The sequence below is a fragment of the Canis lupus genome, chromosome 12, assembly GCF_011100685.1.
Source record: "Canis lupus familiaris isolate Mischka breed German Shepherd chromosome 12, alternate assembly UU_Cfam_GSD_1.0, whole genome shotgun sequence".
NCBI classification, from domain to species: Eukaryota; Metazoa; Chordata; class Mammalia; order Carnivora; family Canidae; genus Canis; species Canis lupus.
In genome coordinates this window covers 72,751,813-72,776,900 of record NC_049233.1, presented here as the reverse complement: position 1 = coordinate 72,776,900, position 25,088 = coordinate 72,751,813, and the positions used below count along the sequence as shown (strand labels likewise).

General features: G+C 49.2%; 1 protein-coding gene and 2 long non-coding RNA genes across 14 annotated transcripts in view; 2 read left to right on the top strand and 1 right to left on the bottom strand.

Moving 5' to 3' along the window:
* Positions 1 to 18,113, bottom strand: part of FAM120B (family with sequence similarity 120B) — a 90,403-nt gene extending 72,290 nt beyond the window's left edge. For 6 of the 11 annotated variants that reach the window (XR_005368188.1, XR_005368189.1, XM_038555027.1 and 3 more), the window contains exons 1-3: positions 18,011 to 18,088; positions 12,005 to 12,168; positions 11,617 to 11,882 (exon numbers count right to left, since the gene is read on the bottom strand). Coding sequence is in view for 7 of the 11 variants with exons in the window: in XM_038555027.1 (XP_038410955.1) it covers positions 11,617 to 11,769 (153 nt within the window). In the remaining 4 variants the exon portion in view is untranslated. Of the gene's footprint in view, positions 1 to 11,616; positions 11,883 to 12,004; positions 12,169 to 12,353; positions 13,230 to 17,658; positions 17,782 to 18,010 lie in introns of those variants that run through there. The other 5 variants (XM_038555029.1, XM_038555028.1, XM_038555030.1 and 2 more) reach the window with 5 other exon arrangements.
* Positions 13,611 to 15,258, top strand: LOC111098415. The gene is made up of 2 exons (XR_005368190.1): positions 13,611 to 13,776; positions 14,509 to 15,258. It is a non-coding gene; the product is annotated as an uncharacterized LOC111098415 (long non-coding RNA).
* A 197-nt stretch (positions 18,114 to 18,310) lies between the features above and the next one.
* LOC119874240 lies at positions 18,311 to 25,088 on the top strand. 2 transcript variants are annotated; one of them, XR_005368192.1, is made up of 3 exons: positions 18,311 to 18,367; positions 18,956 to 19,209; positions 24,703 to 25,088. It is a non-coding gene; the product is annotated as an uncharacterized LOC119874240 (long non-coding RNA). The 2 variants fall into 2 exon arrangements; XR_005368191.1 differs by lacking the exon at positions 18,311 to 18,367 and adding an exon at positions 18,520 to 18,859.

Here is a 25,088-nt window from a genome sequence, read left to right as displayed (position 1 = left end):
ACCTTCCTCTCGGAGCTCAGCTGCCTGGATGTTAATACTCTGCTGAGGGCAACTGGCAATCTAGCCCGACCCCCAGGACCCTGGTGAGTCTACTCTAACATAAAAAAATTCCTTTAGAAACTTCCTTTATGGGAACCCTGGGTGGCGCAGCGGTTTAGCGCCTGCCTTTGGCCCAGGGCGCGATCCTGGAGACCCGGGATCAAGTCCCACATCAGGCTCCCGGTGCATGGAGCCTGCTTTTCCCTCTGCCTATGTCTCTGCCTCTCTCTCTCTCTCTCTCTCTGTGACTATCATAAATAAATAAAAATTTTAAAAAATTAAAAAAAAAAAAAGAAACTTCCTTTATCTCTAAACCCCCCAAGATTTGAAGGGTCTCAGGACTCAGGTTTTATTAGGTGGTAATAAATGACCTCTTCCCAACAACAGCTAGCCCCTCAAGGTCCTGGAAACCTTGCTTCCAAAACTGAGAGACTTACACTCTCCCTAACCGCCTCTCAAGTATAATGGGCCACCTCTCATGGCCCCACTACAGCTCTTTCTGCCCACGGTCCTGTCCCTGCGCTTTAATAAAACCACCTTTTTGTACCAACGATGTCTCAAGAATTCTTTCTTGGCTGTTGGCTTCAAACCCTAATGTTCTTAACTAAATCTATATGGCGCCCAAGGTGGGGCTTTGAGTCCAGAGTCACATCCGGACTCTGCACCGTGGTGCAAACTGGGTACTTCCTCTCCTCTTCCTTTACTCTCATACCAGGGGCCCGAGGAGGAGTATGGTCTTACTGGAACACTTTCACGCTGATGGTGCGGCGATCCTCTAGCCATGGCTCCTCTATGGGGACAAAGCCTGCCTTTGGGCTAGAAGTTAGTTCCCCGGCCGGGATGGTAATAAGACCCAGAAACTTGATGCTCTCTCTGTACTCCTGTCCTTCTACAGAGTAGTCTGTCTTGGGCACGGGACAGCCACCAAGCCAGCAGGATGGTGTGAGGTTCCCTCCTGACGGATCTAATGCGACCCCCTCCACATGCTCGGTTTAGCTCCTTCAGGCCGCGGGACCTCCACTGGGAGCCAGCCGAAACCAGTACCCGATGGAATTAAAACCCAGCCAGGGACCAATTCTTAGGGAAGTTGGCTATAAAGACTACATGTGTTGGAATGTCGCTTAGACCATGACGGATTTCTCTCTACCGTTTTCTGTTGATGTCCTCTGCTAACTACGTAAGCTACAAAATTGGGTAATTTCCCGTCTTAAAACTTCCCTAGTGTTTTCCATGGTTAAAACGGGCAATAACGCAGCCTTCAGGGCATGGGACGACACAGCAGTGTGTCAGTCCATCCCCCAGGCACCATGGCAGCCTAGGATGCGACAGGGAGGGAGAGGGATGCCGACATCCTCCTTCATGGTAGGCAGGATGGTGATCGTTGGGATTCTGAGGGATGCTCCAGTCACTCTGGACACATGGAAACTCTGACATATCCTGCAAGGGACGCCACCTGGGAGTCGAGGGATTGTGGTGATAGACCCCCCCTCCTTCTCTGGGGGCTTGGCCTCAGCAGGACTCTTCCTTGGGATGCCTTTTAACCACTGGAAACAATTAGGATTGCCAAGTTTAGGAAAGGACCGATGACCTGTAACACGACTTGGCCTCGGGAGGATCTGTCGTCAGATCTCTGTGGGCAACAGGGCAGAATGGGTTTGCCCAAACGTGTCTGGCTAAACTCCCTCCCGACACACTGGATAATTATCTCAGGAGGCCTCCTCCCAGTAAACTCCTGGAGGCAACAGGCCATCCTGTTTCCATTCCAGATGAAGGGGACTCCCACACTGTCTCTCCTCCTAACAGATGTGGGGGCTGCTCCCTCATTCACGTCCCAGGTTCAGGGCTGTAACTGGAGCCAACTGTGGTTGGTCTACCTCGGGATGGGGGCTGTAAGGAATATTCCGGCAGCTGCCCAAACTCCCGGTCTTCTCTGGCCTGGCATGGACTGCCTACTCCCCCTTATCGGCAGGAAAGTACGGAGCTGAGGAGCTCTAGAACCAGGAACCCTTTCTCTGCCTTCTGGCAGCACCGGGCCTCCTCTGCCTCCCCCTCACCCCCCGTTCCCGCAGCAGCCCCCGGTGTGGCCTGCATAGCTGGCTTCTAGTCCATCCTCGGTCCTTCGCCCCTCACTGTCCAGCAGCAAGAAGAGCACCCCCCGGACTTAACACTGCCCATGTCAGAATTCCCCACCAGTGTCTCAGGTAAAAACTGACAATGGGGAGGATTCAGGTGGAAATAATTTGGTCTTTAAACTAACTGTTGGTTTAATCAAGATAGACGTGTCTTTAAAGTTATCAGCACTAAATGTGAAACTTATTCTACTGAGGTTTGCTGAAGATCAAATAAGCTCATGTGATCTCTGTTGCATTTTGTTAGTAAAAAGATGACTAAAAATATGGTTAATTGTCTCAAAGTCTTCATGGGTAATTATTAAGATACCTTTCAAAGTCTTTGGTAACCTGAAACCTTAAAGTTTTGCTTAGATGGTAAGTGGGATTAAAGTCTTTGGACATCTAGGTCTTTTCCAAATGGGATAAGGTGCTGGAGCATTGATTACTGGACGTCAGTTTGTGCTTTTGACGTCTTACTGCAAAGGAACTAAGGATGCTGGAATCTGCTGGTAAACATGCTTTGTGCTTAACCTGTTCATAAAATTTGGCGCCTGAGAGTTCTGGTGTGACAGTTCACAACAGGTCACAACTGGTTACTATTTAGTTTTCACTGGAGACCAAGGTTTCTTTTTTCTTTTTTTTTTTTTTAAGATTTTATTTATTTATTCATGAAAGACACAAAGAGAAAAAGAGAGAGGGGGGCAGAGACACAGGCAGAGGGAGAAGCAGGCTCCATGCAGGGAGCCCGATGTGGGACTCGATCCCGGGTCTCCAGGATCAGGCCCTGGGCTCAAGACAGGCACTAAACCGCTGAGCCACCCAGGGATCCCCTAGACCAAAGTTTCTAAGAGTTAAAATTCTGCTAAATGTAATTAAGACTGATGGGAATAAGGGAAGCAGCTCTGTGTATAAGAAAGATATAAGAAATGGGAATGTATTTTTGTTGAAGTAAAAGAAAGCAATTTTGTCCTAAATCAGACTGACTGGAAAGAAATGGGTATGGGATGGTGTGGGATAAATTCTGAATGCAAAGGAAAGTTGAGGAAGGTTTGTGAAGGGAAATCCGTGGAAAGGAATTTTAGGTGTGGTCAGGATGGGCTAAGGCTGAAGTGAATGGATTTTAAAGTATAAGGGTTAGAAGACTGAAAGTCAGCTTTCTCTCTGCTCAAAAAGACAAGTTCTCTTGAATTGTTGGTCTACTCTTGATAAGAAAACGTAAATAGTTGTTTTCTCTTTGCCTGCCCAGAAAAACCAGTTTCTACATTTTGCCTTTATCGGGTCTTTAACATCACTAACCCTATTTAGGCATGTGCTTTAAAACTTTCCAAGGTTTTAACAGACTTCTCCAAGATTTAAATCGTAAACAAAGTTTCAGTTTACTAATCAGGCTTGTGTGTTTGGTATGCTACCTTCAGGTATAAGGTGATCACTTGATAGGCTGGCTATTGAAGTGTTAGGGGTCACAGAAATAACTGTTTCCTAGTCAGCGGCATCATAATGAGCTCAGATCATTAACAAGGCCCATTTCTGAGTTTTTGTCATTTCTAATTGTTCTTATTCTCTTGCAAAATGAGTTTCATCTTCAAGAAGATCCACTAAAAGGATTTTTAGGACAAATTACAGGTATTCAATATCTTTAAGATCATAAAACTGAAATGGGTAAGAATTTCCAGAACTAAGTAAAGCTGCATTCAAACTGAACAACAGGGACTCCCGGGTGGCTCAGGGTGCTCAGGGTGCTCAGGATGGTTGAGCATCTGCCTTTGGCTCAGGGCGTGACCCCAGGGTCCTAGGATCGAGTCCATAGGGCTCCCCGCAGGGAGCCTGCTTCTCCCTCTGCCTGTGTCTCTGCCTCTGTGTCTTTCATGAATAAATAAATAAAATATTAAAACAAAAGCCTGAACAAGAATCAATAACATGGGACTAAATGACCTAAAAGATGATTAAGAGTTATGACTCTTATTTGAAACACCGCTGGTTTTCTCATGTTTGCTCTCCTGGGTTAAGGAAACCTTCTCTTAAGATTACTATGACTATAGAAATGTGATAAAGCATGCATTTATGAACAAATTGAAGCATTTAACTTTTCTCTCTACCTGGACCCCCTGAAATTCAACAGGTCTCGGTGAGCATTCCTTCTTCCATGGCGACCATGGTCAGCTGCATAACTTTACTAAGAACCTGTTCTCCTTGTAACAGGACACCCTCGGAAACACTGGTTATTTTACCAAGGCTTTGACTGGAATATCGTATCTGAGAGAGACAAGCATAGACTCGGATATGACCAGACGGCCATCAGGAACTGAGGTGGACTTTATGAAACCTGGAGCCATAAAGCCGCATGGAACTATTGGCCTGATACCTGGTTACAGAGTTCCCTGAAGCCTCATCAGGTGAGTAGAGAATGTCACTTCCCGGCAGGTACAGGAACCCCAGGATACCTTGGGGACCTCGTGAAGAGCAATCTGCTCACGTCTGCAGGTACTGCAGGGTCTGGTGGCAAGTACTGGGCTTGGCTTCTGGCGTGGAGAAGCTACTAAAAGTTCAGCCTACAGATTCCTTATGAAAGTTCCAGCAAAGCAGATTCTAAAGGATCTATATGATCAATCATTATTCTTGCTGAGCTTTATGTAAATAATTAGGCCAAATTTGTTAAAACTGGATTTATTTTTCAAATAAAGTAGTCCTGATTTGGCTATCTCTGGAAATTAGGGTTATTTTAGAGAGAAAAATTATGTTTCAATAGCCCATCTTTGTGGATATCAAATCCTAGTTGTCTTTGAATGATGTTTGCCTGAGCCACACAACTGGAGGTAAACTTCAGAAAAACTGCTACAATAGCTCATATAGACAATCTCCCTGCTTGTTATTCTTTTGGGATCCTAAGAGGACCCCACGGGCTTATTTGAACAGCTGAAAAGTGGGATTGATTCCCCCACAATTCTATAACCCAGCTAGCACCCCAACTGATTCCCTGTGGCTGGGGTGACACCATCACTCCTAAAAAGCCAGGGCGTACTTCAGTCTATGGGGTAAACTATGGGCTTATGGAGATAGCAGATGGTCCCACTTTCTTTATGATTGGACTGGATGATGCACTTGGGACAAGTGTCCTTATCTCCTGAGTCAAGTCATCTCAGTCATCTCTCACTTGCCAGCGATTCCTTATAATTAGGACATTGTTATGGCTGGACCTCAAACAAAGAGGGCTTCCTGATGGTTTCAGCCCTCAAAGTGATTATTTATCCCAGAAGCCACCTCTATTAATGTACAATTCCAGGCAAAGGATTTAGCCAAGCACATAGCAGCCCTCCAGGTAAAAAGAGCCTCAAAGCTCACTCCGGAACAATCCCTGACTGTAATGACTTCACATCAGGTCCAAAGTGTCATGTCTTAGAGACCAAAGACCACCAACAGATGACAGATGACAGGAGGCCGACTTATTAAATAACAGGCTATACTTATAGATATGCCTGAAATATACTTAAAATCTGTCAAACTTTAGGGACTCCTGGGTGGCTCAGCGGTTGAGCATCTGCCTTTGGCCCAGGGCGTGATCCTGGAGTCCCGGGATTGGGTCCCACATCGGGCTCCCAGCAGGGAGCCTATTTCTCCCTCTGCCTGTGTCTCTGCCTCTCTCTGTGTGTGTCTGTCATGACTCAATAAATAAAATCTTAAAAAAAAAAAAAAAAAAAAAACTGTCAAACTTTAACCCAGCTACCCTTCTGTGTGGACCTGAGCATCATACTTCCATAGAACACAACTGTTCAGAGTGCTCTATTAATCTTGTGCATTCTAGTCGACCAGATGTAAAAGCTTCCCCTATCAAAACTGCAGATGACAGCTGGTTTACTGATGGCAACAGTGTTGTCATGGAAAAGGGAGCGAGAAAAGCTGGGTATGCTATAGAGCTCACTCGTGCTTTGCCAATTGCCAAAGCCTTAAAAATTAATATTTGTACTGACTCCAAATATGCTTTCCTAGTCCTACATGCCCACAGAGCAATTTGGAAGAAAGGGAATTAACATCAAGCCATAGCTCTCCAATCAAATATGAGCCAGATTACTACTCTTCTTGAGGCCCAATACCTATCTAAGGAGGTAGCTGTAATTCAAAGGACATCAGAGGATAAGACCTTAGAACCTAAAGGAAACCATTCAGTAGACTGTGCAGCCAAGCAGTCAGAGCAAAATAAACAAATATTAAGTATTTTATCAGTCTTAACTCCAATGAAGTCCCTAAGTCCAGTTTAGTCGGACCAAGAAATGCACAAGACTGGCTTGTTAGTAATGAGAAAAAAACTCTGTACCCAATGGAAGGTAATACAGGGTTTATACCAGGGTAGTGATTTGGGTAAAAAGGCCACAGGAGGTGACAAAAAACTTTGCTAAGAGAAATTGTCCCTAGATTTGGACTCTCTTGGTCCCTACAAAGTGACAACAGACCATCTTTTATTACATAAATTCAAAAGATGGCCCTCCAAAACCAAATTGTCCTTAATACCTTGACTGCAGTTCAAGGAGGCCATGGTCAAGGCCCTAAGTGATCCTCTACAAAACAGCATGGCATTAGATGTGTTAACTGCTACACAAGGTGGAGTGTGTGCTGGCCTAACAACAGAGCGCTGTATATACGGTCCAGATTACCACAAAAGATTTCTGGGTTTCTGACATGAATTCTCAAATTCGTGCTTTAAACAATCTCTTTCTTTCCTTTAATGATTGGTTAAACTCCTGGACTGGTAAAGGATTTTTGTCAACTATCAAAGGACTCTTATTTGGGCTGCTTTTTCTCTTTGTTATTCTAATCACGTTTTGCTCTTTTCTCCATGTCTCCACTTGGTGCCAAGACACCTTCACTGCCCTAACTTCAAGCCAAAGAATGATCTTTTCCACTGGGGAAGATCCACACGTGCGGTCTCCCGTGGACTCAGCTGCCTCTGCTGTCCTAACTCCTATGTAGGTAAGCCCCAACTGACCCAAGGTGACCCACAGGCAGGGACATCTCTACACCCCTACTCAGCAGGAGGAGGTTACAAAAGATGAGAACTTCCACCCTTCAGCAACCTTAAAGATTTAAGGGTCAAAATTGTTCACAGGGGAATGATGAGGGAAACAAAGGTAGAAGAGAAATTATTAAACGTCCTTACCACCACAGCCCATTGACACGTCCTTGAAACAGGCAGAGGGACCTTCCTCTAGGAGCTCAGGTGCCCGGATGTTAGTACTCTGCTGAGGGCAACTGGCAATCTTAGCCCGATCCCCAGGATCCTGTGAGTCTACTCTAACATACAAAAATTCCTTTCGAAGGGGATCCCTGGGTGGCGCAGCGGTTTAGCGCCTGCCTTTGGCCCAGGGCGTGATCCTGGAGACCAGGGATCGAGTCCCACGTTGGGCTCCCTGCATGGAGCCTGCTTTTCCCTCTGCCTATGTCTCTGCCCCTCTCTCTCTCTCTCTCTGTGTGTGTGTGTGTGTGTGTGTGTGTCTATCATGAATAAATAAAATCTTTAAAAAAAATAAAAAAATAAAAAATAAATTCCTTTAGAAACTTCTTTTATCTCTACCCCCCCCCCCAAGCATATGACCCACTGATAGACATCTGAAGGGTCTCATGACTCAGGTTTTATTAGACAGTAGCCCCCCATGGTCCTGGAAACCTTGCTTCCAAATTCCTTAGAGATTCACGCTCTCCCTAACCCCTCCCAACTTGAAAGTATATAAATAATGGGCCACCCCTCACGACCCCAGTGCAGCTCTTTCTGCCCACAGTCCTGTCCCCCGTGCCTTAATAAAACTACCTTTTTGCACCAAAGACATCTCAAGAATTCTTTCTTGGTCCTTGGCTTTGAACTGTAATGCTCTTTCCTACAGCAGTCTGACAGGTGAACATATGCAAAACCTTGTCAAACGGTACACTGTAAAAACTGCAGTTTACTGTATATCAAGTACACCTGAATAAAGGTGTCAAGAAGAAAAATACATAAACATTCACAATGCCATATTTTTATGACATGTGAGTTGGTAACTGACTTTGAATGGATAACTGCCCACTCTGAAATGCAAATACAAAATAGTTGAAAGAGAACTCAAAATCTGGGGGAAACCTAAGCAAAGTACTTTATACAATAAGTAAGATATCCTATATATAATAAAAGGCGTAATACAAGACATTTTTCTAGTCGCTGATAACATCTGTTGTTGGTCAGAAAAAATTCCATGATGACATCTTTGATCTTAACGGCCTATGATTTTCCCTTTGGTTTTCTGTAAGACTCATCAGGCTTGGGACGCCTGGGTGGCTCAGTGGTTGAGTGTTTGCCTTTGGCCCGGGGCATGACCCCGGGTCCTGGGATCGAGTCCCCACATCGGGCTCCCTGCAGGGAGCCTGCTTCTCCTTCTGCCTGGGTCTCTGCCTCTCTCTGTCTCGAATGAATGAATGAATGAGTAAATAATCAGAAAGACACATCAGGCTTCGCTTCCAGTGATAAAACAAACAAAAAAGTCCCTCTTAGACAGCTACAGGAGAACCCAGGACGCCTCTCCAGGCTCGGGACGGGGGACGCATCCGTCACAGAGGGCTCCTGCTTCGTGGTGCGCTCGCTTCCTACGATACAGCACTCAACACCTGGTCTCCAGTCTTTAAAACAACTTTGACAGGCAAAAACTATAAGCTCCACCTCACAAATGCAGACACTGTTGAGGAAGGGTACCCTTACACAGGACTCTCTGTTAATGGACAACTGGCCCCTGAAAAACCTGAAGTTATCTGTTTAATAGCCATTAATATTAAAAAATATATAAACATGGAGTGGACATAAATTTCACACATTTATGTTGAACTTTAGAGAACTCCTGGTCGGTAAGTTACTAAGTACAAGGGAACACACAATCCAGATTCCCCAAAGCACCGTAGAGCATCACGAGCAGAGCGTTTAGCCTGGCACCACTACCAAGTAGGAGTTTTTGAAGCAGAAACTGGACTTCCTAACATGATCGTCCCAACCACAACGTGGCTTTACAGCCCGGGCCTCGGCGTGGACCCTACGTTACTGTGTTTGAAGCCGGGTGGGTTTTCTGTGGCACAGGCCGGGAAACAGGACGCGGGGGCGCAAACGAGGGTGGGTCCAACCGGCAAAGGCAGCCCCGCTCAGGCTTCACAACTCCAGGCCGCCACTCCCACGCGGCCTTCGCGCTTCACGGACCAACGGACCAGAGGCAAACCTTACAGACTTGGGCTCTAGCTCTCTGGGGAGGAGACCCCGCGGCTTTCGTGGGGTGCCCCGTGGGTGCCAGCGCCTGGCCAGCGCGACCTCCTGGTGAGTCACACGTGAAGATAAAGCTGGAGCGAAACAAACCTGCCTCCAGCCGCAGCTCCCCCAGACGTGGGCTCCCATTTGTGCGGCAGCTCCGCCACATTTGGGTTGGCTGCCTTCCCTCACCGATAAAAAGGGATTTTTGTTTCAAGCATTTTTCTACTAAAACTGCAAGTGACAACATTGAGTTGCTCAAAACACTCTCCTCTTTATTTTGGGAGAAGTCAGGCTCAGCCTCTGCTTTGATTTTATTCAAATGTTTTCCTCCTTTCCCACCCAGCAGTGAAAAGCTCACTATTGTAATTAAACATGTACTGGTTTTTCCTCTTTCACACTGCCAATTTCTCACATTTTGAATCACAAATTACCTCAGGAATGTTACGTTACAATGTGCTCTTCTATGGCATTTACAAAGAAAAATTTGGATAAGCAAAGACCTGGGAACTTGTGACACCGGGGGACGCCTTCCTCCCCCTTCCGGCGCTCCCGCGCGGCACCCACCCCTCAATGCACCCAGTGTGGTGTGAAAGGAAACGCCTAAAAAAATAAGTTCTGTGGATATTAACTTTTTGAATCATTTTAAGGTCTCCAAAATACTGCTAAGAACATATACAGTTAACCCTCAAACAAGATGGTTTGAACTCTGGGTCCCCTCACATGTGGATTTCCCTCCACAGGGTATAGTACTGTCAGCGTATTATCCCCTCCTTGTGAGGTGGCAGCGTTTTCCTTTCCCCCGCTGACTCTATCGTAAGAACACGGTACACAATACACGTAACACACGGACTTAACCGACTGTTACCAGTAATGCTTTCAGTCAACAGGAGGCTAGGAGTCCGTTAGTTCTCGAGGGGTCAGAAGTTATTAGTGGATTTCTGGCTGCGTCTCCTAACCTCTGTGCTGTTGAAGGGTCAACCTTACTGAGGTTTTTCATTCTTTAGAGGTAGTTTCAAAGATGACTGCAAATATGTAGATACATATAAATGCATATATGCAATTTTCATTATTTAGATAGTTGTTGCTTATAGAAAGAAAACAGATGTCCCTTAGGGAGGAGTGTGGGAATGGCTTCCATTAGTGTGGGCCTCCTCGGGGCAAATGGCACCATCCGTCACATCCCCAATACCCAGCACTCTGTAGGGCACGCCAGGGGCCCAGCAAGTACTTGTGAATGAATGAATGAATGAATGAATGAATGAATGAATGAATGAATACACGAAGGCATTGATGGGCAGGGGTATAAGGAAAAATCAGGAACTAACAAGTTTACAGACTCTGATTGCAGCAAAGAAAGAGCAGGAAGGAGGGTCACTGCCCTCAGGTAGCTGACAGACTGGCTTGGGAAACAAAGCATCCAGGGCCCTGACTCCAGGAACAGCTTCCTCTGCACAGCTGGACCAACCCCAACACACTGGGCTACCGGAAAATGAGAAAGTAGAGAAAAGAGGAAGAGAAGTCCAGAAGTTCCTTGGTTCACAATCTTTCACCTGATGAACACTCAGAGAGATGAAGAGTGCTGTGCCTCAGCACAGACATTTCAACTTGTCTGCCACCTAGGGAAGGGGCCACAGTCCCTCTGGAGACAGGGACAAATGGACTCACAGCCCACGGATGGCGTGGGGAGGGCAGTTCCTGGGCAGAGAGCAGTGTTCGCAGGACAATCAGGAGCAACAGCACTGGCCCCCTGAAAGCACGCCCAGCACGCAACAGTGTCAAAGCCTCATTTCCAAAGGCTAACAGACAACCCACGCAATGTAAATGAACGCGGGCACCCCCAGGATGGGAAGCTGGCAAAGGGCACTCAAGAGCTGAAGCTGACTCACATAAGCTATTTCCAGTTGCAGACAAATCAGATTAAAGTCCTACAGAGCAGGGGCCCCTGTGGCTGTAGGGCTCAGTGGTTGACTGACTGCCTTCAGCTCAGGGTGTGATCCTGGGGTCCTGGGATCGAGTCCCACTTCGGGCTCCCTGCAGGGAGCCTGCTTCTCCCTCTGCCTGTGTCTCTGCCTCTCTCTGTCTCATGAATAAATAAAATCTTAAAAAAAAAAAAAAAAAGTCCTACAGAGCAATGAAATTAAAACCTTTGGGTTTATTTTCATCAGACAGAAATAATTTGTATCTCTACAAGACAAAAACCTACAAATTAACATGTACCATCAGCGTCTGCGCTCTAATCAAGAGGAACCAGCAAAGGCAGCGAGCTAACTTGGTGAGAAGACTGAACAGCTGGTGGTGACTCTGTTGAACAGTGGCCCATGTGACAGCGACAAAACAAAAACATGCAGTCCTCTTTTTCCCTGGCTTCATGTCCAAATCTTAGATAATGTCTCTTCCACTGGAACATGCTGGCGGGGCCTGGGCCCTCAGCGAGGTCCTCCCGTGGCCTCCTCCACGGCATCTCTGCCTCCCCACGCACCTTCCTACAAAACACAAACATACGGGAACCCCTTCAACACAGCAAACCCCACGAAATGAATACGGACCCCACCCCAGCACACAGGACAGGGTTGGCCCAGTGTGTACTGAGTATGAATGCACACACCAGGTGAATATGTGAAGCAGGCATGGCTGCCCCCTGGCTCGGTCTCCAGGCTTCAGAGGACCTCCACCCACGATGCTCTCCTGGACCAGATTTCAACCAGGCTCTTCTGGGCCCTCCTCTCGACTAGGCCCAACCTCGGGCTTCCACGTACGTCCTGGCTGAGTCTGTTTGGAGAAAACCCCAACTCCTGATGGATGTTCCCTCCCCCTCAAGATCTGATCAAATGCCTCGTCCCCTTGTTTCTCATGGACCCCTTGCTTCTGCTGGCAGGCTACGCATGCAGTGTCTGCTGTGTTCAGAGCTGAGCCCTGGTGCTCTCCCCTCGTGCCACAGACTTAAGTCTCCTTACTGTTTCAGCGAGCGTGGGAACACTTCTTCTTCAACACTACAGCTCTAGGCTTATTCAAGTGAGAAACGGAAAGCCTATAGCTGTGGTGATGGATGTTGTGTAGGTACGGATGCCCCGACTCGGGATGTCCTGGAGGGCCCCCCAGCAGTCAGGCCGTGACATTGGCACCGAGATTCAGAAAACTGGTGCCTGGCTGGTGCAGACACGCTGTAGTTAGTAGGGGGACATCTCTTAGCTGTGTCCTAGGGAGAAGGGACACAATGCTAGGCAGTACAACACTGTTAATAAAAGGAAAGGCTTGAGGGAGGTCAAATTCTAATCTCCACTTAATAGCAGTAAAATAGTGAGCAAGTTATTCTATAAACTTCATTTTTTGTACCCGTAAAATGAGGTTTATAAGACCTACTTCATAAATTGTGATACAATTTCATTTACATTACAAATTTATTCATAAAACATACCATCGGTTGCCTGGAGTTTGGTAAAATCAGTCCAGGACCAATCAAAATTCTTAGATTACCTCAAAATCTAAAACAAAGCCATATAAGTTTTAGTGAGGTTTTATGGTAATTACGATTTTTACAAGCTAGTTTGCTTTAGTATAAGGAATATATTTATTTGTAAAAATTTGTTTCTAATTTTAAAAGTAGCCATACTCTGCAGAAAATTCAGAGACAACACAAATGGAAAAAAAAAAAAAAAAAAACTACCCATAGTCTCATCTTCCAAATAAAACATCTACAATTTTAGAGTATATATTTCTAGCCTTTACTATGATTCAGCGCTTTATCAAGTTAGGATACTTTTTTGAAATATACTTTTGTGTCTTAATTTATGTGTGTTAATCCTCTCTTGTGGTGTTATTTGTCATGGATGCATAACGCCATAAACGTGTGTCATAGCTGCGTACATAAATCTCTAAGTACGTCCTGAGCTCTTCCTTGGGACAAATCTCAGAGAGGAAGCTGCCGAGTCAGAGCAAAAGCATACGGCGGTCCTTTTTCCTTCAACAGGACGTGTGTGGCCTATAGCTACCATCCCCGAGTGCTGAGGTCTCCTCTCGCAGGGGCCCAGCTCGGAACCCAGCCCACGGGGACCCCTCGGGCGGAGCGTGGCCGAGGCAAGGCCGCGGGGTGCAGCCAGATCCAGGAGCCGGCGGGCGTCCCGAGTGGGCGCAGCGGAGGGCGGAGAGACGGCGGCCACGAGGGGGCACAGGGCTCGCGGGGAAGGAAGGCTCCTTCAGGCGCGGAGGTGCCGACGTCATCAGTAAACGGATGTTTTGAAGGCGCTTGACACCTGTTCCGCGAAGGCCTTTAACCTGCAGCATATTTACGTCCGGAGTGGGCTCCTCGCGCCCGCAAGCTGGGACAGAGCAACCGCCCAGCTCCCAGTCCGGCCAGGAAGGCGGCCGCAGGGAAGAGGGGTGAGGAGAGGAAGCTGCAGGAGGGCCAGGAGCGAAGGGCTGGGCCACGCACACGCGATGCACCTCACCCCGGGGAAGCGTGTCGGGCCCAGGCCCCACGCACGGCCGTCTCTGAAGGGTGCCCTGACTGCGCGTGGAGGGTGGATGGTGTCAGGACTGGAGGGGGCGGCGGCTCGGGGGTGCAGCTGGGGGGGCCTGGCTCGTCCTGGCTGCACCTTGGCCAGCACTACTCTGGAAAACCCCAGGGGGGCGGAGACCTAATCCCATAGCAAAGACAAGGGAGGCAGGGACCCTCTTGTGGCCGCCACCCACCCACCCAAGGGGAGAGTTCAAAATGCCTATTTTTGCTCTGTAAATACTCCTCGAGCGTCTTCCATGCTCCAGGCCCTGTGCTGGCAGCTGTGGACACAGCCACCACCAAGACCAAGTCCTGCTGAGACATGCGCCTGAGAGCGGGCGTGAAAGGCACGGAGTGTGTCAGGGAGGAAAGCCTGGCTGTGTGTACACGTGTCAAAACGCACCATACTGCACACACCCCGCGGCAGCCTCTCCGGGCCCATGGGCCATGAGAGCTTGCTCAGACTCATGGAAGGCATGCCTGCTGCGCCAGCAAGGGAAGCCAGAGAGCTGGCGCCGGGCAGCACCCGCGTGTGTGCTACCCTCGGCACCTGCGTGAGGTCACACAGGGACAGCAAAGCCGGGACTGGACCCCACCTGCCTCTCTTTCACTAGGGCCACACCCCCACCTAACGGCTGCATCTGAGTGATCCGCCTGCCGGCTCCAGTGCCAGGAAGACTGGCCTTCCTGAAGGTTCTCCTGGTCCCAAAAGTACGGCCAGAATCGTGAGGATTGAAGGGCCACCCCGGGACCCACGGCAGCTCGACAGAACCCTTCAAGGACAAGTGCACAAAGTTGAAAACCAGTGTCACCCACCGGAGACAACGATGTATGTGTGCCTGCAAAAATGTACGCTTCATTTATCCCGAATCCCACATACATTCATGATGAGTTAAGCTACCACAGATCATTCATAAGAGGCTTCTTCGGGCTTTTATTTATCATCTATAGGACTATTTTTTATTCAGTACTAACAATGAGCTCCTACATCTACGATAGAGAAAAATATGGGAAGGCCATCTGAGGCCAGCACACGTATGCCCACAGCAGTAGGAACTGCCCAGGGCTGACCAGGAGATAGCAAAAGACACGAAATATCTAAACGGATAACAGGGCAACAGCTGTCCAGGCCTCAACAAGTCCTATGGTTTACATCACAACATGACAAACTATGTTTAAAATGTTTACCTGAAATCGTTAAAGAATGTGTACACTACATCCTGCACGTTCTATTAAGCGTGGAAGTAATATATTGTAGAAAGACTGCTGTCGAGGAGGGAGATTTTTGGTGCTTAACGGGCAAAAACCCAAAACTAAACTATCCAGAAAACTCCGCTGTTTCAAAAAACACTTACTTCCTCTAATTCTGGTGAGCAGTGGTTTTATTACAAATGACTGTCCGATCACTTACTACCATGTGCTAAAGCACGATGGGAACCTCACGTGCCCACGTAGCCACTGCAGCCAGGCAGGCCGAAGGGTGTGGTAACTTAGTCCACACTAAGTCCACGTGCTACAGTAAAAGTAGTGGGTTCCCACTTACTGAGTAATATCTGTTTATAAGGAAAAGGGTGCTCAGGAGCTAGTTTTTTTGGTTGCCAACGGCTCTGATATACTGTCTGAAGACAAATCATTTCATCCCTTTGTATATCATTGATCCCCTTTCTGGCAAAATGTAGATAATGATTTACCTCTCGGTTTGGTAGATTTTAAACTGCTACTATGAAATCCTCAAAAATACTTTATCTAAATAACTTAGACCTTAAATAACATGTTTTTAGTCTCTGAAAATTTTTCCAAAAGAACATCTTATAAAGAAACAAACATCTGAAAGCAAATTAAAGTAAAAAGTTATTCGTACTTCTAAAGAGTCATAAAAGTAATTGGCAGTATCAGGGTTGCCGCGTCCTCAGACTAATAAAGCAAGCATGCTCTTCCTACGCTCGGCTCTAGCTTCTGTGGAGATAGGAGTTGCTTTCATGACCTCAATTAAGTAGGCTTTCCTTCTCACCGTTAACTTTTTCCAGCCCAGCAGTGGGATAAATCAATACACGCCTGTGGCAAAGGTCCCCCCAAATGCTCTCAGAGGGCGAAGTAAAGCCAGGCTAAGTGGGAACGGGGTCGGCCCCACTCACGCCGGCTTTCTCTCCGAGCCTTGACCACAAGCACACACACAAAGGACACGAGTCAAGATGGAAAGGTGGTCCGAGCTGGGGGGCCTCCAACCCACGCCCTTAGGAAGAATACAAAATCCTCCGCATCAGACCTGAGGTCTCTCCCAGGGCCCTGCAAGGGGCCGGAGAGGGAGGGACCCCAACGCCTGATCTTCGTTAGCTTTATGGTCAATCTACCCCATAAATGACGCTCAGAGTGAAGTTCAGGGACAGGGTAGGAGCTCAGGTGTCACCTACTGCAGTCCTGTCAGTCTGCAGAGGAGAAAACACGGGGCAAGACGATTAGAGAGCTCCGCGTGTCTGTGGAGGCTACACGGAGGAGTGAGCTGTCAGACGGTCCAGAAAGTCTGTACGGAGAGGCCTCGCGAGGGGCCTGGACGGGCTTGGCCAGCTGCCGTGCTGTCAGCGCGTCTCGCCAGCACTGGCCCAGCACAGGTGGAGTTGTGACAGCGCAGGAATGACAAGGTCGGGGAGCCTGGGGTGGCAGGGGTGCCAGGAGACAGGTCACGGATCAGAGGCGGGCAGAGAGCAAAGACCAAACAGCAGGCTGCCCCGTGGGATGCAGCTGCAGGCGAGGCCGCTTCCCAAGCATCTCCCACCCTCCCAATTCCAGACCCCTGTGTCTTTCCCATCAAACTCCCCCCAAGTTCTCTCCACTACCATTTCCAGGTATTCAGCTCCAAAACCTCTTCCCACGCGACTGCAAAAGCCCCACTATCCTGACCCACAGCTTCAGCACTCGTCATCCCCCCAGATGGGCCCTAACCCTGAGATCCGACCACATCACCCTGTTCCCAAATTCCCCACGGTTCCTGCCATGTCCTATCTCCAAGCAATGTCTTCTCCCAGCTCCCCCCACACCCCACAGGAACGAGGGGCCTCTCTACAACTGCACCCAAGCCTCCACCTGCACCCCGACTCCCCCCTCCCCGCCTCTCCCCTCCCCCCACCTCCAGCCTTCACCTCTCACCTCTCTGCAATTCCGCTCAGGCCCCTCCTACACACCGACTCCCCCCTCCCCCTGCCTCTCCCCTCCCCCACCTCCAGCCTTCACCTCTCACCTCTCTGCAATTCCGCTCAGGCCCCTCCTGCACCCCGACTCCCCCCTCCCCCTGCCTCTCCCCTCCCCCACCTCCAGCCTTCACCTCTCTGCAATTCCGCTCAGGCCCCTCCTGCACCCCGCCTCCCCCTCCCCCCGCCTCTCCCCTCCCCCCCCTCCAGCCTTCACCTCTCACCTCTCTGCAATTCCGCTCAGGCCCCTCCTGCACCCCGACTCCCCCCTCCCCGCGCCTCTCCCGTCCCCCACCTCCAGCCTTCACCTCTCACCTCTCTGCAATTCCGCTCGGGCCCCTCGTGCACCCCGACTCCCCCCTCCCCCCGCCTCTCCCCTCCCCCACCTCCAGCCTTCACCTCTCTGCAATTCCGCTCAGGCCCCTCCTGCACCCCGACTCCCCCCTCCCCGCGCCTCTCCCGTCCCCCACCTCCAGCCTTCACCTCTCACCTCTCTGCAATTCCGCTCAGGCCCCTCCTGCACCCCGACTCCCCCTCCCCCCGCCTCTCCCCTCCCCCCCTCCAGCCTTCACCTCTCACCTCTCTGCAATTCCGCTCGGGCCCCTCGTGCACGCCGACTCCCCCCTCCCCACCGTCGCCTGGTCCAAGCTCAACGCCGCCAGCGAACCCGTCCTCTCTCAGGAAAGCCCAGGGGAGGCTGGGGGGAGGCGCCCAAGCCGGAGCCGGAGCCGCGGGCGCAGGGGTCAGAGGTCAGCTGCGCGGCGGGGCAGCCCGGGGCGCGGCCCCGGAGGGGGAGGGGCGGGGGAGGGGAGGGCGCCGCCGCGGGGGGCCGGGCGGCCGGGGAGCGAGGCGAGGACAGGGGCGGAAGGGGCGGGAGGGACAGCGCGGCGCGCCCCGGGGTCGCGGAGCCGGGCGGGCGGCGCAGGCCTACCTAGAGATGCGCCAGCACAGCCACGGACGCGCCGCTCCGCCCTCGGCCAGCCGCAGCCCGCCGCGCACTTCCGCTTCCGCCCGGCAGCTTCCGCTCGCGGGACCGCCCCCGCGGGGGCGGGGCCTGCGCGGGGGGCGGGGCAGCGAGCTGCGCAGGCGCCGCGCCCGTTGCCTCGGCAACAGCGCGTGCTTCCGAGGTCGGGGTCGCGCGGGCCCGGGGCCTCCCGCGGGCGTCGGCGGGGCAGCGCTGCCTGCTGGCGGGCGGCTGGAGGCCGGCTGCCCGGGCCCGCCCCCCGGAGCCCCCGCGCCCCCGGAGCCCCCGGAGCCCCCGGAGCCCCCGGCGCCCGCGGCTCTTCTGGTGCGAGCCCCCCCGCCCCCGGCCTCCCCTGGGCCTGCTCCCCGGCCGGGCGTGTCGCCCTCCGCCTCCCGGGCTGCACCGCCGAGCGCTCGGGCTGCAGCCCTGCGGACGCAGGGGGCGCGGAGGGGGGCCCGGCCGGTGCCCTGCAGCCCCGAGTGCCCGGCGAGCAGGTCACCTGCCTGCACGCGCCGCCCTGACCTCTGCGACCACCTTAGGACCAGCAAGGGGGCGCCCGGGGGCTCAGGGCGTGACCCCGGGTCAGCATCGGGCTCCCTGCATGGGCCTGCTTCTCCCTCGGCCTGTGTCTCTGCCTCTCTCTCTCCCTCTGTGTCTCATGAATAAATAAATAAAATCTTAAAAAATAATAATAATAAGACCAGGAAGGCTCACGCTCGGGACACGCACCCTTAGGCCCCGATGTCAGCAGCCCCTCCCCGAGCTGGGGGCCACCCTTTGCTCTACCTACAGTGGAGACACTGTCTTGGTAGCCAGGTATGATGGCAGGAGAATAGCCTTTAAACCAATCTAACTTATTTTTAAGTAAATCACTGACAAACTAAAATTATTAATGATGCCAATTTATCTAAGCTGCATCTCAGGACCTGCCCCACGTAGCCTATCTCAGCAGAGCTGCTGCAAGCCCTGCGGACCCAGAGGCTTCCGTTGAAGGGAACCGACCCAACGCTGTTCCCGTCAGAATCCCTTACAGAACAGGACAGATCAAGCCATCAAGAACCATTACCCAGCCGAAGTGACAGCACATCCGCGTACGAAGTTTCGGAAGGAGTCTCTCCACTCAGCCTACAAAGCTTTCCTCTCCTGTTGATCTTTTCTCAAAAAAGGTAAAATGAGGGGATCCCTGGGTGGCTCAGTGGTTTAGCGCCTGCCTTTGGCCCAGGGCGCGATCCCGGAGACCCGGGATGGAATCCCACGTCGGGCTCCCTGCATGGAGCCTGCTTCTCCCTCCTGTGTCTCTGCCTCTCTCTCTCTCTATGTCTATCATGAATAAATAAATAAATCTTAAAAAAAAAAAAAAAGGTAAAATGAACAGTGCTCAGCACCCGCTACTGGTTGGGTGGCACACCAAGAAGGAGGTACAGTCTCTAGTCAAGGAGCACACATTGCGGCAGGGAAGGAAAACCAACATTTAATACTAGGAAACAAGTGAGACAGTGAAGGTCTGTAATGTGGATGAAGAAGGCAGCTAGGAGCTAACATGTAAACAGCTGGAAGGAAGTGGGATCTCAGAACTGGAAGAGAAAGGTCTTGCAGGCAGAGGTGCACCCCAGAAAGGGACGGGGTCGGATTTGAGGGGGTGCAGAGGGCAAGCAGGGACTCCTCTCCATGTGCAGAGCCAGACAGGACGCAGGGGGCAGCGGCCAACAAAAGCCCTCACTGGGCGCTCCTGCAAGGCCCACCGCTTGGCAGTCTTATCCACCTCATAGAGCTTCTAATAAGCTTCTCTGCCTCCTTCCTAAATGTACACATATGACCAAGGGTCAACAGGCATCTGAGAAAGACAGACAGAAAAAAAGGAGAAAACAAAGTAGGAAGAAGAAAAATACAAGAAACATTATTGTCTGCAGTCTCTGAAGATAATAGATCCATGAAAGAGACACAGAGGAGTATATGAAAGAACATCCCAAACAGAAGAGCCCTTGAAAATTATACAAGAAATGATAAATTTACAATATTTAAAGTTAGAATATAAATCTGATATCTCTCATATATTAGAACAAAAAGAATAAGAAGTGGAGAAAGAGAAAACAAGAAAATTAGAAGATTAAAGTTTGACATGGGGACACCTGAGGGGCTCAGCGGTTTAGCGCTGTCTTCAGCCCAGGGCGTGACCCCGGGGGGTCTTGGGATCGAGTCCCGCGTCGGGCTCCCTGCATGGAGCCTGCTTCTCACTCTGCCTGTGTCTCTGCCTCTCTCTCTGTGTCTCTCATGAATAAGTAAATAAAATCTTTGAAAAAATAAAATCTGGGGAAAAAATTTGACATGTGAAAAATGGCAATTACAGGAAAAGGAACAGAGAAAATGAAGAGGAAATTCCTCAAGAGGTAATTCAAGAAAACTTCCTGTACCTAAGAGACATGTTCTCCCAGCACAACGAACCTGCAATGATCTACACCAAGGCACATCACGAAATTTCAAGACAGCAGGGATAAAGAAAAGATCTTTAAACATTTCCATTGGGAAAAATGAAAAGGTCACATGTAAAGTTTAGGAAATCAGAAGGGCATAGGAATCCTCAAGGAATTTAGGAAGCTGAAATTCAATGGAGATTTAACTTCAAAATTCTGAAGAAAATAATTCTAACATGGAATTCTAATCTCAATCAAAATATTAAGTGTGAGGATAGAATAAAGACATATTGAGGTATGTGACTTAAAAATACTATCTCCCAAATACTTTATTCAGAAACCTGCTGAGGGATACTCTTCAAAATTAAGAAGTCAAGAAAGAGTAACATTTAGGACTTGGGTAGCGGAGAACCCACATGAAGAGAGGAGCAGAGTCCTAGCTAGAGACCGTGTATGTTGGAGCAGGCGGCCGGCCTCCCAGAGACGCAGTGCCAGGAGGGTGAGCCCTTGGAACACCTGATGTGTCTGAATATTTTAAAAGATCTTTGGAGTTCGGTGATGGTAAGCAATAGGTACACTGAAAAGTCAATAAGCAAATAAATTAGGCAATTATTGAATCCAGTAAAGACAAAAAAACTATACAAAAAAGAAAATGTAATCACAGCATATGCCTCAGCAATGAATAATTACATATTTTAATAAGGTAAATAAGGAATGATAATTTAATATAAAAGGATGCCATAATTACTTTTTGGAAAAAAAAGGGGCTGGGCGGTGAACTTCTATGAGTTCATAGAAATCCAGTGAAAGAGCTAAATCTTCATCCGCTGGATCTGGGACGTCCATAGACAATATACACAAGTGAAAAAGAGACATAGCATTAGAGACTTTTTAAATAAATAGACGAGTAAGGATGCCTGGGTGGCTCAGTCAGTTAAGCATCCACCTTCAGCTCAGGGCCTAATCCCATGGTCCTGGGATTGGGCTCCCTGCTCAGTGGGGAGTTCGGCTTCTCCATCTCCCCCTACCTGTCCCCACCCCACTGGTGCTTTCTCCTGCCATCTCTCTCTCTCTCTCTCTCTCTCTCTCTTCTGTCAAATAAATAAAGTCTTTAAAAAGAAATATGAGAGGATCCCTGGGTGGCGCAGCGGTTTGGCGCCTGCCTTTGGCCCAGGGCGCGATCCTGGAGACCCAGGATCGAATCCCACGTCGGGCTCCCGGTGCATGGAGCCTGCTTCTCCCTCTGCCTGTGTCTCTGCCTCTCTCTCTCTCTGTGACTATCATAAATAAATAAAAATTAAAAAAAAAAGAAATATGAGAGTAAATTTCAAAAAAATAGCTAAGAGTTAAGTTAGAGGAAGGAATTAAAAGTGGGAATGTTTGGTGTGGGCAATTGTTTTTTTTTTTTTTTTTCTTTTTACAAATCTAGAAATACCATTTGAATTTTAAAATCTGTATTCCTTTGATAAAAGGAAAAAATTTTAACTTCAAGTTTTAAAAAGTTAAGTAACCTGTACAAGTGGTAGTAAGTGGCACAATTATTGCCCAAATTCACACCTGTCTAAATTCTATAAGCCTCTAAAAAATTTTTTTTACAACTATAGCGCACGAAGTGAAGGGAAGGAGAAATCAAAGATTCCTCTGCAGGCCTCTTTCCCAGGACACTAGAAGAGAAGGCGTGCGGAGATACCAGCGGAGTACAGAGAAGGAGCTGTGTGGGACTATTCGCGGCCTTTCCCCCACCTCCTGCTTGACACCACACTTTTCCTAGGCCCTATTGCCCTATTGTGCACATCACACGTCAGCTTCAGAGGTGCCTGGGGGTGCAGTCAGTAAGCACCCAACTCTTGGTTTAGGTTCAGGTCCTGCTCTCAGGGTCCTGTGAGATGGAGCCGCGTAGGGCTCGGTGCTGAGTGCCCAGATTCTCTCTCCGTCCTGCCCCTCTCCGTAATGGAAGAAGGAAAGAAAGAGGGGAAAGAAAGAAGAAAGAAAGAGAAAGAAAGAAAGAAAGAAAGAAAGAAAGAAAGAAAGAAAGAAAGAAAGAAAGAAAGAAAGAAAGAAAGAAAGAAAAAGAAAGAAAGGAAGGAAAGAAAAGAAGAAGAAAGAAAGAAAAGGAAGGAAGGAAGGAAGGAAGGAAGGAAGGAAGGAAGGAAGGGAGGGAGGAAAAGAGAAAGAAGAAAACAGTTTGGGGGAGAATCTAAAACTGGGAGGGCAGATTTAGGTAAAAGAGAAAAACAGGAAGGGAAGGAAGAAAAAAAACTGAACATACAGAGAAGGGAGTGAAGGGGGGAGAGTAAAACGTTGAAGAGAAAGACTTCATTCACATCAACTGTGAGAAAGAGAAGAAACATGGAGCATGAGATGAGTATGGGAATGATGGGATTAGGGCCCCTTGGTCTTGATAACAAACAGCCTTCAAAATTTATTTGAAGTTACTTTTAATTCTATTTGTAATTTCTTCGAATGCAACGACCACATGGGTTGGTGCAGTTCCATTTGAATAAGAGTTCACCACCCAAAAATTGGGAAAGAAAAAAGCCACAACCCTAACGACACGCTGACCTCCGCGTGGTTGATCACCCTAAATACTACCTGAGGGTTTACTGCAGACACCAAATGGCCATAGGAAGAGAACGTGCCTCTTCCTGCACTGGCCGCCGTGGGGTTAGGGGCGACTCCGGGGCCTGGCAGCCCCCATGCCGTCGTGGAAGGGCGCTAGCCCAACGTCTCAGCCACCAGTGTGGGGACAGTGGAGCAGAAGGACGGGGCACCTGGTGCCTGGACAACGTGGTTGAGCCAGAACCTACTAACGGGGCTGCTCCACCTCCCGACTCGGATGACGTCCCTGCCTTGTGGGCAAGAGGGCTGAATTCGGATTTCCTGTTACTTGCTGCTGGAAGTATCCTGTTTCAGCTCCTGCCCATGAAGGGGTAATTCCTACAGAACTTGTCCTTCCACTTTAAACAACTAGAAAACTAGACAAAATACTTGCAATGACTATTTTCAGACAGTGGACAGCAGGAAGTGGAGGATGGAGGTTCCTGAAGGAAGGAAAACAAGCCCAGTGACTGCCCTGATTTTCTGCCGAGATCAGCAAAGAAAATCAGTGAGACAAAAGATCAAAGAAGCTGATGAGCCTGTAGCCATATTGACCACAATAAAGGCAGAGATCACCCAGCCTGGACGGAAGGTGCCACCACAGATTTACTTACGCTCGAGGGTTAACCGGAGACTGTCCGAGCAACGAGCAACGGTAGAGGACGCGGACAGATTCCTTGAGCCAAAGAAATTACCGGGGCTGACTGGAGAAGACATAGAAAATCTGAGTAACCCTATTTATTAAGTCATATATTTATTTGTTAAATTGAATGTCCAAGTGAAAACCTTCCAACAAAGAAAATTCCAGACCCACGTAGCCTCAGCGGTGAATTCTGTCAAACATTCAGGGAAGACCTATGAATCCTATACAAACCCTTTCTGAAAATAATAGACTTTTCTGCTCACTGAGGCCGGTCTAACTTGACTTTGGACCTCCAGCCCCAAAGACAGGTGAGTGCGTGAACGAATCAGGGAGTAAACGCCCGCTGTGTGCTTCGGGCAAGTGGGTCTGATGGTGGCCCCAGCTGTGAACAGGGATTTCCATAAGCCAGTCACGGTTTTCCCATTTGCCTTGACTGTGGCTGGCTCAGTGGTGACCCTATCACCTCGCTGGAGCCACCGAGAAGTGAAGGTGGTGGTGGGTCATTCCTAACACACTCACACCGGGCCCTGCAATCAGCCGTATTCCTTGCCTCAAGGAACCCACTAACATAAACAGGAACAGTTCCAATTACCATTAAAAGGAAGCACCAGGTTTTGACTGTTCCTAAAAAAATCCAGACTCACCAACACGCCCCTACATCCCTTCCAGCGGTGACCAGCGTACATTTTGAAAACACTCCAGCCATTAGATATTAGTGACAATGACTGATAAACACAGCCACGGCCCTGTTCCCATTTGCCTAAACGAAGACTGTATTTTTCAGGCGAACCTTGATGGCCTGCCAGTGCCGTCCCCGTTCTGTGCCCTGGGAAGGTGGCACAGGAGAACCACTAATGATTTAATGGTGTGCAGGGGGGAAAGCGTTGAAAAGCAAGGAATGCTCTCAAGAAAGCATGCCTTACATTTTGAATTAAGAAATGTGCTGATTTGAAGGTGAAAAGACATTTGCCTAAATTTGTCCCCTCTTTTTTTCCTCCAATACTTAGGCTGTTTATTGGGGTCCCTTTCTCTCCAGCCCATTTGCTGGAGTAGGGCTTTGCAAAGCCGGTCTCCTAGCAGCCGAGTGCAGAAGGCCCATTCGTATTACAATGGACGGGAAGGAAAGAAAGAGCCTGGTCTGTTTAAACTGCCTCTGTCTTCATTCACAGCCTGATGTCCGCCTGCATTGTGACACCCACAATGGCACTAAAGGACTCATTGTGGCCGAAAACAAATCAAAACAGAATAAGGGACGCTAAGATAAAAGAGTCATGCAGCAAAATTGCTTAAAAAATCTAAGTCTTACATCTGAGATTTATGTTACCTTTTGGCTGTGTGGCCTATTGACCGGTGTTTATAATAACCACTAGAGTTTAATAAACAAAAAGATAAA